At 46.4% G+C, this 15,517-nt stretch overlaps 2 protein-coding genes and 1 long non-coding RNA gene across 3 annotated transcripts in view; 1 reads left to right on the top strand and 2 right to left on the bottom strand.

Annotated features, from left to right (window-relative positions):
* Positions 1-287: 287 nt before the first annotated feature.
* On the bottom strand, positions 288-5,979 carry DLX1 (distal-less homeobox 1). The gene is made up of 3 exons (XM_075933630.1): positions 3,502-5,979; positions 2,855-3,054; positions 288-1,857 (listed from the first exon to the last, which is right to left on the bottom strand). The coding sequence occupies exons 1-3, from the start codon at positions 3,812-3,814 to the stop codon at positions 1,603-1,605; spliced, it is 768 nt and encodes a 255-aa protein (XP_075789745.1). The 5' UTR covers positions 3,815-5,979; the 3' UTR covers positions 288-1,602.
* On the top strand, positions 5,831-10,915 carry LOC142830191 (uncharacterized). Its single transcript, XR_012905213.1, has 3 exons — positions 5,831-5,970; positions 8,974-9,098; positions 10,781-10,915. It is a non-coding gene; the product is annotated as an uncharacterized LOC142830191 (long non-coding RNA).
* Positions 8,939-15,517, bottom strand: part of METAP1D (methionyl aminopeptidase type 1D, mitochondrial) — a 70,661-nt gene continuing 64,082 nt past the window's right edge. Inside the window, exons 7-10 of the mRNA XM_075933629.1 lie at positions 12,298-12,395; positions 10,624-10,671; positions 9,672-9,750; positions 8,939-9,542 (exon numbers count right to left, since the gene is read on the bottom strand). Coding sequence (XP_075789744.1) covers positions 9,464-9,542; positions 9,672-9,750; positions 10,624-10,671; positions 12,298-12,395 — 304 coding nt within the window. The 3' untranslated portion in view covers positions 8,939-9,463. The remainder of the gene's footprint in view (positions 9,543-9,671; positions 9,751-10,623; positions 10,672-12,297; positions 12,396-15,517) is intronic.

Below are 15,517 nucleotides of genomic sequence, written 5' to 3'. Positions count from 1 at the left end.
TTTTTTTCGCCCGGTTAAAATCTCTCTCTGGAAAGTCTCCCACGTGGATTGATCTCCAAGAGGCTCAGATTTACAGAGGAGACAGCCGGTCCCTTGGTCAAGGTCTAATTCCCAGAGTTAAAAGAGGCTCGCACTCTCCTTTGCTGAGGAAAGAGCGTGAAACCTCAGCTGATAGCGTATATGTCAATGTCTCTTCAGATCGGATTGCAGTTTTCCCACCTTGACTCTGCTGCAAACGCTGCACGTGGGAAAATGCGTAAGCGATAAACAGAACACATGCAGCGGCTCTTTTTCCAAACCATAATTTTACTGTCTCAAAGAAACTTTATAACTTATGTACAAAGATTTGTGTTTTTCCCCAGATACAAAGCAATAAGTTAACATTCTCAATATAAAACTAAACTTTGAACATATAGAACACTAAACACAACTGATCTCAGTTTATCACATCTTCCGAACTTCACAAGTCAAATGTCAAGATCTCAGGTCACAAAGCATCATGTTTTACAGCCACACAAAACGGAACGGAAAAAAGGCTAAAGTTGTGCAACATGTTTACAGAACAATAATAATAATAATTAAGAATAAAATATGTACAGCGATCAGATCCTGCACTTCAGTAGCGCATGTAGACTTCAAATAAACTGGCGTTCTGTGGTAAAGCCTCGGGATTTCGTTTAAAGCTGAATTGTGTCACGTTAGAGCCAATGGGCATCTCTTCTTCCCTGCCATCTCTTTCCAGCTGCTGAGTATAGAGAACTATTTTCTTCCTTTTCCCTCTCTTTACATTATGAAAAAGCCATCCACAGCCGCAGTGGTTCCCTTTCCGTATTAAATAAGGTGTAGTTATTTTCTTTGTTAAATAACACTAGCGATGTAAAAAACTCAAAACGCAAACTACTCGGAACAAACCTCTCCACACCAGCAAAGTATAAAAGTTAGTGTAAAAGTTAAAAATCAAATCCTTCTTTTTGCTGATTTCTGTTTTGTTTTGTTCAAAGTAAACTGTGCGTTGAAACAGTGCCCTTTGCAAACCAAATAGTCCATGTGTTTCTAGCACTCTTACAGTGGTAATTTAAGTCAATAAATTAATCCCCAGCTCTCCTTTTAACAACAACAATGAAAATGTACAGAGATGAGTCGTGAAGGGTACAGGAAAATGCAAAGAAAAATATCTGGCTATAGTACAGGTTGTTTTCGCATTGCTGTTAAAGAGGAGTGGGGGTAGTAAATAAGTGACCTACATTTCATCAGGCTAGACACAGACAGACAGGACAGAGGAGAGCTTTTTCCCCCTACAAACATATTTTTCTGATTGTCCCACAAAGCTGAGGGCCGGATTTTCTCTCTGCTCCCAGGCTGTTCTCCGGATGATCTAATGGCTGCTCTGTCAGCTGTCAGCAGTTGGGAACCAGCCCCGCATCACATCTGTGCTTGTCTGCACCACACTACAGTGCCGTACGGATGGCTCTATGGGCAAGAGACCTCTTTCTCGATTGTTTGTTCATTTTATTTTTCCCCTCTTTTTTCCCTCTGTTTATTTATTGGACTGATTTATTTTTCTGGACCGATAGTGCTTGAAAAGGGGAAACCGGTTTGTAATCACATCAACTGAGGTTGCTGCATAGCTTCTTGGTGGGCTGACGGGTACCACGATGTGTAGCTGGGTATGTAAGTGCCCGGGGTCCCCGTAGAGGTCTTACCCGATGACGAGGTGGTGTTCCACACTGGGGGTACTGGGGGAGAACTGGCCGAAAGCGCCCTGCCATTCGCCAGAGCGCTGCTTTCCAAAGCGGCCCCTCCCTGCTTCATTAGCTTCTTGAATTTAGATCGCTTGTTCTGGAACCAGATCTTTACCTGGAATACAATAAAGGCATTACTGAATGGGAAGAAGGGCAGAGGGGGACGGGATTGCTCGCACGGCTTTGTCTGAGGGGCCGTGCTCCGCACAGAGACGTGCCAGCGGGATAATGGGAAGTTCTCAGCCAGCCCTGACTCCTATTCTGAACACGGGAAGTTGTGACGGCTCGAAATGAACGCCTAATTCCCGGACAAAGGGCAGAAAGACACTCGCGCGGGGCGGACGGGCTCAGGCTTTGAAGCGTCCAGTCCCACTTGCCTTTGCAGCAGGCAGGCTTCCCCCCAGCTCCCAGGGTGGTGCTGTCAAAGCAAAGATTCGGGGATTAGCAGTGCCCGTGTCCCCCTTCCCGCGCCCAGGACAGCGGTGCACGTGGGCAGCCGTAGCTAGCGGAGTCGTCCTTTCCAAACCGGCTCGGAGCAGCGAGACAATCGAGACACAAGTCGCCCCTTTTTAAATGCACCGGAGTCTCGCTCCGGGTTTCCTTTCACCTGCCTGTGCTAGCGGGGCGGGGGGACCAGGGTTTGTCACGTTCGCTCTTTTCTACCCGAGCAGGCAACTTTGCTTTGGTGGTGCAGCTCCGGACTAGCCGAGACAGCTACCCAGCGGCCGGGCGCCCACCGCTACAGGCGACCGGGCAAACCCGCGCTGGGCTCTGGGAAAGGCCGAGATTCCCGTTTCAAACGTGCCGCGAGGATCAGGCTAGAAAGGCCCGTGGAGAAGCTGCCCGGCGGCTGGCGGCAGGAGAGGGCGACGCTGGCAGACGGGGGGGTGTGGAAGGCTGCGCATGATTAGCTCTATTGTTCCAGCTGTCCGGCCCCGCGGGGCCTCCAAGCCCCCAGCCAAAACCGGAGCACGGGCGCTCCACAAAGCGGGGCTCCAGGGGCCCACTGGGCAGTGCAGGGCCGCTCGGTGCAAGAGAGGGGGATAGAGGGGCAAAAGCAGAGCGCTGAGAAGGGCCGTGTGGCGGGGAGGACGGAGCAGCTGCCGCTGTACCTGTGTCTGGGTGAGTCCCAGCGAGGCGGCGAGCTCCGCTCGCTCGGGCAGAGCCAAGTACTGAGTTTGCTGGAATCTCCTGTTCAAAGCCTGCAACTGCAAACTGGAATAAATAGTCCGGGGCTTGCGGATTTTTTTCCCTTTCCCATTAAAGCGAACTTCCCCTCCTTCTACCACGGTGCTTTTCTCCGAGTCGGCCCCTACAAGCACAAACGAGGCACAGTAAATAGCAGTCACATAACCGAAGCAGCACCAACAATACCAATAATGAGAAGGAAGAAAAGAAAAGTGAAGAACAAGTGGAGCTAACAAAGACTCCAGGCGATTATGGCAGTCCAGGCTTCTTCCCAGAGAAAGTTTGCTATTTTTACAGGCTGCAGTTTAGGTTTAATTACCCTTAATTGCATACATTGTTTATAGCGCTACGCAATAAATAATTACGAAGACTAATACGTGCACATCTGGGTTGATTTTTTTCCAGCCGGGCATTGTGTGCTCTGTGTACTGATCCTCGCTGAGCCTCAGCCTTTTCTGGCTAATTATTTTTATTTTATTTTTATAGATATATTTTGATACAAGCAACCGCCCTCCCTCTTTCCCTTCCCCTCCCCCACTCCTCCCCCCTCCCCAAAGCCAAGTGCACCTACCTGTCTCCTCTAACCGGGTCTGAGTCAGGCTGGAGCTGTTGGGGTAGGATTGCACTGAACTGATGTAGGGGTTAGACGAGTGGCTGCTGACCGAGTTGACATAGGGGTAGCCCAGCGGTCTGGAGAAGGACGAAGCTGTGCTGTACGAGCTGTCAGGCTGAGAGTGGCCCGCTGAGTGTAAACAGTGCATGGAATAGTGTCCATGGGACATGGGAGAAGGAGACATTTGCTGGCTGGGTGGCCCAAACTCCATAAAGACAGCCTTCCCTGAGACAGGGCTATTAAGACTCTCTGGCATGGTAGTCATGGTCATTTCTTGTCGCTTGGTCTGTGTGTGGGTTCTCTCTTCCGCGTGCCTTTTTGGGGTCTGTTGTGTTTCTCAGGACAGGAAAGAACCCAATTTAAGCGGAACAGGGCTTTTCACTTTCCATTCATAAGAAAATGGAGTTTGTCTCTTTGAAAAGTCTAAGCATGATGCTGTAGATCTACACAAACTCGCCTAAAAGCTTTGACTCAGCCAAGCCTATGAATATTCATGAGCTGGCGGAGCTGATTGGTCCGCCGTCTTGCATAATCGCTTTGGATTGGTCAAAGGCGCTTGGGGCTCGCCTGGACCCTAGTGAGTGAGACGAGCCGGACGCGGTGAGCTGAGAGTCCCCCGGCCCCTGTGTGTGATCAGCTGGAAGAGACACCGCCGTCGAGCACAATGAAGGCGGCGAGAGAGAGAGAGACTTACAACCAGGGGCGGGCGGCCCAAAGTTACTCCAGGCGAGGAGCCTGCCAGCCAGCCAGCCAGGAGGCTTCGCTCCCTCCCGGCAGCCCTCTGTGCACCGCGCTGGAGCCCGCTCCTAAGCCCAGCCAGCCTCTCCCCCACCCACTCTGATTCGCTGCGTCCATAACACATTAGGAAACAAGCGAGCGGAATCGCCGCCTCTGCCTGCCCTGGAGACACGGCATGGGCAGCGAAGGCACGCAGGAAGCACGGCAGCACCCCAAAGAACCCCCTCCCCTAGCCCGGACGTGGCACCAGGCCCTGGGGGTGTCACACCAACCTGCGCTGCTTTGTTCCTCTCTGAAACACACGAGGTGGTGGCGAGGTGCTCTGGGAAAGGTGACCCTGCCTGTCTCCTCCCAACGAGACTAGATCCAATGGATCTTGCTAAAGGCCTCTTGCCACCCACTGATTACTACTTCAGCATGCAGCAGCTAGCGCCTAGACACGATCGTGGGGGCTAAGCTGCAATTAGCATAATGTTGATGTTGTATTTCTTTTAGCGCATACTTTGTGTGTGTGTGTATGCACGTATATCCATAGACACAGTGCATGCTTCTTTGCATCTATATAAAATGCATGAATTGTGTATACACACAAATACCACTAATATCTGTCACACTGATTTATACCAGCTCAGAAAGCATTGCTCAGGTTTTGAGCTCAGCATTGCTGGACCTTTTCAATTTTTTCCTCCCTAAAATATCTAAATTGTGCATTGAAACCCAACCTGAGGCAAAAACTTCCGTGTACGAGCGTGGGGCCAAGGTGGGACTTTGGAGATCCTGCACAGAAAGCCTCCGCTGTATCCCAAATTACTTTGTTAGATAATTAGAAAGTGTTGATAATTATTTCTTTCATAATTTAGTGGTGTGTGGCTGTAACAGGAAAATGATCTTGTGAAAGTTCACACGTGCAGATGTATTAGTTACTGATTCATTTGATTAAATGCTAGTCTCAAGTGCTCTGATACACAGCTGAAGGCGGCCCTATTAGCATAACACTGATGTTTAATTTTCATACGCATAATTAGCCATATATTTAACACTAATAGCAACATGCAGCCTTTCAGCATTAAACAGCCTGGGATTTGATCTGGCCTGAGCTGAACTTTCTCGGTTACACCTAGATTGTCTAGGGTGCGCAGTTACCACAGAACCAAATCCATGTCATCAAGCGCAGTTTGGCAAAGGGAGAACACCAATAAAAATGAACATTCCAAACAAATTGCATTGCTGATGTCGTTACAGATATTAGTGGAGGCTTCTCTTCTCTGAGCTCCTGCAGCTGCTGCTCCTGATATTTCTCGCTCAGAGTAGCTGATGGGGGGCAGAAATAAAGCAGGAAGCGTGGCTGGGATTCCTCTAGCCCCCCAAACACAGGCAGATACCTTTGCCGGCGTTCAAAAGATATGTAAACTCTTCAGCCAGTGGTGATGTTTGAAGCAGCCAGCTAATGACTGTGCAAGCTGACAAGTCTGAGCCTCTTAGCTCTTTTTTGCTTTAGTGGCTCTGTCGGTTTTAATTGCCCATTTCCTAGCGCCTGTTTTATATCCTTTTTGGTTGCGATGCGTAAAGTTCATTTTCATAAAGTAGCTGCGGATTGGTACGGGAAGAAGGGGCAATGATGTATCCTCACATGGACTCCTCTGGCAATCAGCTCTCTTCCCCCGTGCTCATCCTTTCAGCCCTGGCGATGTAAGTGATCGTTCGAGGCGGGTTTGTGCTCTTGGACAGAGAGGGGATGGTGACCTTTTATCAAAGATCTAGGCGAGGTGTGATTAATTAATATCTGTAGACAAACTGAAGGGAACTGGCTAGACAGACCAAGTAATTTATTCCAGACAGCTGCAAATATGGCAACTACGCAACAAAAGTATGCTGCTGAGGTTGTTCATTGCTAGATACATGCGGTGCATGAGTGTACTCACATCTGGGCTATCGTGGATGGATTCCACTTGGCGTAGATAGGCGTCAGATTCTGTTCTCGGTTACTCCTGTGGACATTGAGTAACTCATTGGCTTCACTATTTTTATTCCGGATTCATGGTGGTGCAGGAGATCTTACTTTCATTCGCTTAATCATATGCATTTTTTTAAACGTGCTCTCCATAAACGAGCTCCGAATACTTTACGCTGGGGCTCTGATAACTGCATGTCTCACAAATAAATGAAGGCGCGGGATGGAAAGGCTTGGCTTTTTCTCCTCTCTATTTATTGGGGTTGGAGTTGTGTGTGTGTAGAATAGATACGCACACAACACACATCGTTGGAGAGTGTCTAAAGCCTCTCTTAATCAAAAAGATCGTTATGATCCTCAACCAATGCCGAACTCGGTTTCGTACCCTTAATTCAGAGGCACGGGTTCACAAAAGCCCGCTGTAATTGTACACAACACCTGTTCTTGGATGGCTTATTTATTTGCGTGGTTCTGAGCAACGAGAAGATATATTCTCTTCCAGGCAAAGACTCAAATATTTTACGTGTTGGGAAAGTCACGGGGGAGCAGCGGCGCAGCCCTAGTTGAAGTTATGCCTGGGTGTGATGGTATCCAGATGCCCATCTACAAGCTGAAAAAAAGTTTGGTGCTAGCAAATCAATGGGGGAAAATAATTAAATTCTTTTAAGCCTCCTGCGTAATGTCTGCCTGGAAACATAGCCTGCGTGAAGTATTTTAAAAGCGAGTTAGTTTCCCATGCAGCCGAAGCGTTTTTTACTTTCATAGTCACCTTTATAATTAGGATTATAAATGTGTACCCTAAATACCACCACCTCGGTATAATTGCTACCCAAACAGCTTGTTACCACAGCAGTTGGTAAAATCCTGTAGTCCTAATAACTTTATACTTTGGGGGAAACCTCACAGTAAACAGAGACTAAAACAGGACGCTGGACTAATTGCTAGCAATCCGATTACACTTTGAGGGGAGAAATCACACTCTCCGCTCCAGCATTTTATAACATGGGAATGGTCTGTCTCCCTAGATTGCATTGTGCGCGCAGCTCACCGCAGGGGTGCCACGCAGAACGCTGCTGCTCACTTTTATCACTAGGCATTTCTGTAAATCGCTAATTGTGTTGTTGTCCAACGAAAATCCATTGCCTGGCGCTTTCGAACAGCTCGTATGTGCTGCTGAAATATTACCATTCTCGGCTAATAGTCCAGACCAATACAAGTGACTGATTTCATATTTACAACCCAACTGTTGGTCAAAAGTAAGAAAGCAGATGAACAAAAGGATCGGATGGAGTAGTAACTGAAAGGGGATTAAGGTGGCAGGATATTTTATTGTCGCATCTTCCGACGTACACAGTAAAACCAATTCAACATCCCTGATGACAGACCCACAACTCGGTGGGAATTTGGGCGGCGGTGTATGCTTTTTATTTCATTACTAAACTGTTGTTACTTTTTGTAGGGATTAAATCTTTCAACATGGCGAAAGAGCAAAGCGTTTTTCTAAATACAAGAACTGGTAGCCCAACACTGGTGTCCAGGAAACAAAATATATTTCCCAAGTACACTATAGAAAGGTTCTAGGTCTTTCTGGGATCAGTGACTACGTAACTTCTGTGCATTAGTAAAGTTGTTTGTGTCATTTATTTGGCAGGTTTTAAGGGTCAGCTACTTTCCAAATCAATCTAAAGAGCGACTGTGCAGTGCTTAAAATGTCACTTTGCGTGCCTAAAAAATCCTTTTAGAAGGTTCCAGGAGTAAGAATTGTGCTTTGCCAAAAAAGCTATAAGAAACGATCAGCGCTGACAGCTTTCTATGTTCCAGGGGAAAAAACAACCCAGCAGCAGAGTAAATCTAGTAGAATTCGGTTAACTTGCTCTACCCCAGATTCCCAATCAGTCAGTACACTCTGGGCTCCTAAAAAGCGAACAAAAAATTCAGCAGGCAGGGCAAGATCGCAGGTCGCAAAGGGAAGGCAAGTGCTGCTGAAGAAAAAAGAATAAGTTATCTGTAAGAAAACCAGTCTGGCTTTGCCGTTGCTCTTGTGGCAGTTTTGAAGATCACTCGCCTTTCTCGAACAGAGCAGTGGCTAGGAATCTGCAAGGACAGCACCAGCGCCCAGTGTCTTTCCATCCCAAATTCGAAACACTTACACATTGAAGGAGGGTGATTAGCAGCCACCTAATGGCAAATCAAAACCTTAATCTTCAGGACAGCTCTGGACGGGGATGTTAGCAATTCATCTAGGAGTTGTGCAACTGGATTAATTATTAGTTATGAATGATCATTATTCATGGGATCACCACTGTCGCAGTTCTGATTAAAAGTCCAAACTCCCCCAAAGAAGCAACCACCTGAGGAGAAGCTGGGTCATTTAATAACCAGGAGTCTATTCCTAAAGCCCACGGCTTAATGTCTGCTAAAGGTTCAAAAAAGGTAGAATGAGTTCCTTATAACTGCAGCGGAGCCCTGTAGAAAAACTCAGGCTCAATATAACACAGGCAAGCGGGCTAACTCTAGCACCAGGGCGCTTGTTGATGAAACAAGGGCACGACGTTTCTCAGCTCACTCCGAATCTCGCTTTCATCACTTTTTTCTTATGTTACAAAAAATAATGGAGCCAAGAGGGCAAAGAGCAGCGGGGAAGGACCGCAGGAGAAACAGGAGCTCTGCGTTTGATCGCACAAATGTCACAATTAGGAAATTAAAGTCTTTTGAAATTATTTATTTATTTTTCCTACTAGAGTAGATCACAAGCTTGGGAAATGGCAGTGTGCTCATCACAACGAAGGAAGATTGTTCCATAGCACTTCGCAGCTCGGATATAACAGGGAACTCCCATTTCCCTCCGTCTTCTCAATTGCATTTAGTAAGTATCATCCGATATAAGTTTGTTCAGATCAAGCATCTTGGAAACAGGAGTAAAAACTTTGCGCATCTGTCCCCCCTTTTCCCACCCTTCCTAATTAAGAACCCCAAACTCTTCTTGCTTTTAGAATGCACACGTTAGCTTCAAGATTTACAAAAAATCAACGGAATTGTGTTACATACGTATCAGGCAACAATCTGCAGTTTGGGTCACTCACATTGTGCCCTAAAGCTGCCCATTCCATTCCCTCTCACAGCAGCCACAGCACCTATTTCCCGTAAAAGTCCCAGAAACCTCATCTTTCTTGGCAAAGCTGATAGAAACTCCAGGAGCGCAGTAAAGTTCATCCACTTCTTAATTCATCCTTAAGGTTCTTCCAATATTTGAGTAAGGACTTCTGCTCCTCCTGAGGTAATTACAATGGTATGTTCAAACTGAGCTGATCTGAAATACACATTTAGCAATTATTAAGGGCAAAGGTGGCTAGCAGTACCTATGAGACTCCCCCAGTCCTTCCGGCTGTCAGTGATCAATGGCACAGTTTAAATATATATAAGAAGTAAATTCAGGCACCTTTTATTGTCTACAGAAACTGCGGTCCATTTATCCTCTAGGATCTTAAGTTCAGGGGATCCTTCCATTATGATTGGCTCTGTAATAGGGAAAAATGTTTTTTGAGCTGGCCAAAACGCATCGTTATCCTATTTCTGAAAAGAAAGGGTTCCCAAAGGTAGAGTTTTTATATTGCATTGCTACACTAGCATAAGAACTAAAGAGCAGGAAAAGGAAACTATGAGGTATGAAGTTACTCGTTAATTTTTTTCGTGAAAGACTAAAGAAGGGCATTTCAATCAAGCTTTAATTAAGACCCCGTGGATAATAACCAAAGCACCAACCACTCTTAAAAACAGCAGATAGTTTTAAAATATTTGATTTTTTAAAACAGGCTTAAAATGTTCATTAAATCAGCAAAACAACAATTTTCTTATTTCCCTCTAATTGCTGCACCATTTAGGCACACAGTGAGAAAGAGGGCTTTTCCCCCCCTTAAGCTTTCTATGATTGGTATTTAGCACATTCAGCCTTCTAGGGAAAGGATTCTGACTGGTTAGCTAGGATGTAATACATCCAAAACCACACAACAGCTCCTGTCATGAAGCAAATGACATAATAGTCACCAGATAGCTGGTGTTAAAAACATTACTTTGGTTACAGAATTAGATTATACTATTTCTGCGAAGACAGCTCCCAAACGTGCTGATCTCTACACTACAAAAATATGGATCAAATCTGTTATTTAATAAGATCTTTTGGAGACTTTCCCTCTCCCAGATCTTATCTCTTGGCAACTATTTCTACGAACTATTTCACAAATGAAAATTTAATGGATGTTTTCAATTTCCTTCCCATGGGAATAGACTAACTGAAATTCCCAAACCTGAAGTGTGCTTGAAGCTAATCAAAGAAAGACAAGATAGGGATATGGTTTTAAATTTTTTTAAAAACATACACAAAAGTTACTAACCTATTGTAAACGCCATTCCCTCTTCCATTAACAAATCACTATCATTTTCTACAAAAGAAAACAAAAATGCTTTTATGGTGGCTGTTTTTTTGTTTGTTTTTAAAGTAAATTGTAACCAGCACTTGCTTTTAAAAACTTTTTTTTGTTTGGCCCGCAGGTATCAAGTAAAGCAAATCCCTTTAAACATCTGAGGAGAGCGTTTAAAATAATCTTTCCAAACTCGAAGCAAAGCAGGCGCAAGATCTGCAAGATCATTCTGTTAGACATAGATGGAACCATTCTCAGTTCCAGTTCACTTCTAAGGGAATTACAGAATTTTAAAATTTAATCAGTAGAGTAGTTTTGTTTGTTTAGTAGTAAACTTTGCCAGTTTCGATCAGTTTAGGACTATCCGTGAAGCACACAGCATAGGGGCTGTATTCATATTGATCTTTCTGGCTTTAAACAAGTTATCTGTTGTTCCTGAAGAACAAAACTGACTACACAAAGGGAAAGCCCGCAGGGAAAGTTTAATTTGGTCAAATAGAAAAGTTTAGCCGATTCTTATGGCGGCTTTTTGTGGCAAAACAAAATCAAGACTTTAACAAATACATTTGACATCGGATAGGTCGTACTCTAGCGGTGTCGCTCCAAATGTCAGCATCAGAAGAGAACGGGCCCTGCTTCCAGTTTGCCGGCTATTATGATCTATTTGGTCCTTTTCTAAGACAGCCTGTGCTGCGCGGGGAGTAATAATCTCAGGGAACGCCTGACAGAGGAAAAGTGGGTTACTTCTACTCTGTGGGATATTGAGCTTCCGCTGGGATCTGCGATGTTTCAAGTGGCCTTCGAAATAGTTTGCAAACTATATTTTAAGGGCATGCAGAGCCTTGTATGGCTTCATCCCAGCCTCTTGCAGCATCGCTAGTCATCAGGTGGCAGTGGCTAGCCAGCCATGTTGTGAGCCTGACAGCCTGGCAGGTGTGAAGAAAACAGCAAATCCCCGGCTGACCAATCACCCCTACCCTCAGGAAGCACAGAGTCTGGGCCCGATTCTGCTCCCAGGAAAGACAACGGCAAAAGCATCCTCTATTGATTCTAGCGGGGCCCTGTTTTAGCGATAGCGACGCTAGCTAGGCCAGTGGGAGCGCCCAGTTGTGAGCGCCCCGCAGAGCTGACGGGGGGGGGGGGGTGTCCAAGCCAGCGCTCAGGAGAACGTGGGCTGGCTGGGCCATGCCCTGAAGAGAGGCACCCGCTGCTACATCGGCTGTAAGCACTGGGAGAGCGTAAAAAGCTTAGCAGTAACAGTCAGCGGGCTGAGAAGAGGCAAGAGAAAGGCAAACAGAAAACAGTCCCAGAGCCTGCTGGGCTATTAACGCAGCGAAGTTTTGTTTTTATTACTTTAAACTTTTCTCCCACATAAGCAATCCCAGAGTTTTCCAAACGCGCCAGCCTGGGAATCCCGCAGCAATCTTGTCAAATAACTAATAAATCGAGTGGGTGGGTTGGTGGAAAGTGGGGGTGTCCGTGTATCCACGGGTGGAGGAAGGGGGAAAGAGATGCTGCTGTCTCAGGACTGGTAGATTGCAACGGCCCCGAGGAAGGGGGTGGGGGGTCCAGTTTTGCAGCTGGGTTGCGTTTCATTAAAATTCTTCAGCCAGACTCCTGCACAGGTTTCACAATGGGCCTTCTTACCATGATGCCAAACTTCAGGGTGTCCATGGAAGTAAGATCCTATTCCATGCCCAACAAAGTAGGGGCAGACTCGGAAATCATGCTGATGTGCTAGGCGGCTTTAGGAGGCAGCAACAACAACATAAGACAAAAGAGAGACAAAGCAGTAGACATCAGTAGCCGTCAGACAGACCCGCCCCGAGCCCGCGCTTAGGAGAGTGCAACGCTCACTAAGGCATTAGCCCTCGCCTGTAGCAGTAACACGAGGCTGATTAACTCCAGGCGCGTCCACAATCAATACTGAGGCCCGCGTGTGGCTGGCCATAAACTCTTTGCGGTGACACAGCCACACCCTTGGCGGACGCTCCTCACTCCGTCCTGAATGCGGGAGGGCAAAGATCAAGCCAGAAAAGCTGGAGCACTTAAGCTCCGCCCACAATTCCAAGCTCCGCCCACAATGGGGAAGTAGCCGGTCAGCGCGGGAACGCAATAGGGACCCGCGTCGCCAGTGCAGCTGCCCTCGTTCGGCTTCAGCGGCCTTATCGCAGCAGGCGGCGGAGCGAGGGCGCTCAGGGCTAGTGGGTCCTCCCCCCGCCCTCCCGCCAGCTCTCTGCGCGCGCACTTTGAATTCCAGAGGGTTCCCTGGCGCGTGAGCGCTCGGGACGCTGCGTTTGGGGTACATGCGCCGCCGCGACTTGGGACGTTCAGGCCGGGCACGGAGAGGCCAGTGCCCCCCATAGGCCGGAGCCTGCCGCAGATCGGGGAAAGGCCCTGGGCTCGGGTTGGACTCTACGCGCGGGGGCAGTTTGGCAAAAAGAGCCGGTGACATGCGGGGCCTACGCAGTTACACGCGCAGCGAAGCCAGGCCAAGGGGGCCGAGCCCGCTGGTTGCTGACGTGTTCACAGTCCCTAAGCAGCACCCCCCCCCCCCCAGCAAGAGCGGAAACAGGCCGGCTGGCCAGCGCCTCTCCTTGGCGCCTCCTGCTGCAGGCTTGGACGAGGCTTTCCTGCTCTCACCCTAGCTGCTTAACGGAAGGCCCGGGAGAAGTTGTACATTGTATCCGAGAGCTGGTGGGATGAACCTACTCTCCGGAGGCAGGCGGTGCTATAGCTCTGGGCCCTTACTCTACAGTGCCCTATCCTCAGCCTAAGGGTTTCAGCCTAAGGCTACAACAGTCCCTCTGCTCACGGCTGTTTGCAGAGAAAGGAGTGGCTCACTTAGCCATGATTTCAAAGCATTACAGACTGAAATCAGAAACTCAAGAAGAGTCTTTACAATTACCAGCATGAGTTACTAGGAACGTCAAAATTATTGCCTGTCCCATCCTTATGCTAGATTTGCTAGTCTTATTAAAGAGAGATGGGACATGATGGAAGCTGTGCTCAACCATATCACTTCCACCTAATTTCTAAAACCAAACAAGCACTGTAAGGATTACAGGATTAGTTACACTTGAAAAGATTTCACCTAGAAGACTGAAAAGTTGCATTTGTTGGTTTCAAATGCAGTGGACTTGGTTGTGTCTGTCAGTTTAAAAGGTAAGTACTTAAACACACTGCTAAATGCTTTCCTACTAAGGTATTCACACTATTGTGTATAATGATGCTGTAAAAACAGTATTAACAGTCTGGAAAAATCAATCCATACTGTTAATCAATAATCAGATTAATTAGCAGGTGGTTAATAATGTTACAAAACACTGGTCCAAAATGGATGCTTGAACCAGTTCATTGTTAGCTAATATCTGCCTTCCAGGCTAACAAGCATGTCTGATAGTACATCATTTGATTTTGGAGGGGCACAAGATCCTCAGTATCAATAAGATATTCCCAACTTATTGAAAGCTCTTCTAATTATTGGCAAAAACTGCTAGTAATGGTGCAAGGCTTGGGGTTCCATTATCCCATGCAGTACACAATTTAAACAACATTTAAAAAACAATGTAAGTTAGAGATGGAAAAGCCCCATGGCATGCATATCAGATATGGCAGTAAAGGCCAAGGAGGAAGCAATGGATGTGGAAATGAATTAGAAAATTACAGTTTATTCACTAACTTATAAAGAACAAAACATGAACTGGTGTGAGTCTTAGAAACCAGAACTAGTACAACACAAACAACACTTCATGTAAGTATAAAATGTTCTTAATCATCCTAGAGGAGGGGAAGGGAAGAGTGGAATCTCATTCATGTAACATTTGGCAAGTTTTTGTTACACCTCTATTTTTCTTAAATTATGTTGGCCAGTACAAGAGCAATCCCATTCACTATTCAGTCTTGTGTATACTCCAAGAGGTTGATAGACAGAACCCTGCACAGATACAAAATTGGTATCCACATCTGCAAAAATGATTTTCCAGTATTCACATCTATACCTGGGGGTGCAGATACCCACAGCTATGAAGTGAATATCTGCAGATTTACAGAGCTTTACTGAGAGACCCTCAGGGCTATTTTTGTCAGGCTTATAACTGCTGTTGGATTTCTTTTCAAAATCCTTCTACATAGCAATATAGGGTCTTCTTTTATCTAGAAGCTATGTCTTCTCAGTACCAAAACTAATTATGCTCATTTGGCATAGAAAGCTGGAGTGTGCACCACTCAATCAGCCATTGTTCAATACTAAGAACCTAGAAGCAGCAACAGTTGCTTTGAGGCATCAAAGTAGGAGCACCACAGCCATAATGAGAAGACAAGGTTGAGACAGTTTTGCTACCTCACTCAATGAAGGAAATAGTTCTTGTGCATTGCATTAATTCTGCCTCTTTGTTGATCAAGATAATGAAAACTATTAGCATCACTACTTACGCTATTACAGTCTGATCAAAATAGGAGATCTTTGTGCTCCTACATATTTGACATCTGCACTGAAGTATTCAGCTGACCTTTCTGCTTCTCCCATAAACACTGCAGAGTATGGATAAATTTGTAAAGATGAACAGACTGTAAATTGAAGCAATCTGCCTGAGTCAGCAGAGAGCTTAAAACATTGCTCTGAGAGGTGCCCATCTCAGTCAGGGTCCTCTGAGCTCTGTGATGCTGTGGCTGTGGAATTTGGGATTCTTTCCCAAGAGGCCATGGGAGTCAGCATTTTAGGCATGGGATTCCCCATTGGCTGCAGCCTGGGGCTTGATGTTTTGTTTTCTGCCTCTTTGCCTTCCCAGGATTTGCCTGCACTAGCCTCACTCTCTCTTCATCTGTGCAAGCTTCTGCCACCATTCCATGGCACCTGGTAACAAGG

This window comes from Pelodiscus sinensis, chromosome 7 (assembly GCF_049634645.1).
Source record: "Pelodiscus sinensis isolate JC-2024 chromosome 7, ASM4963464v1, whole genome shotgun sequence".
NCBI classification, from domain to species: Eukaryota; Metazoa; Chordata; order Testudines; family Trionychidae; genus Pelodiscus; species Pelodiscus sinensis.
Note: the sequence above shows the minus strand (reverse complement) of the source record. Positions and strands in the feature narration are given on the sequence as shown.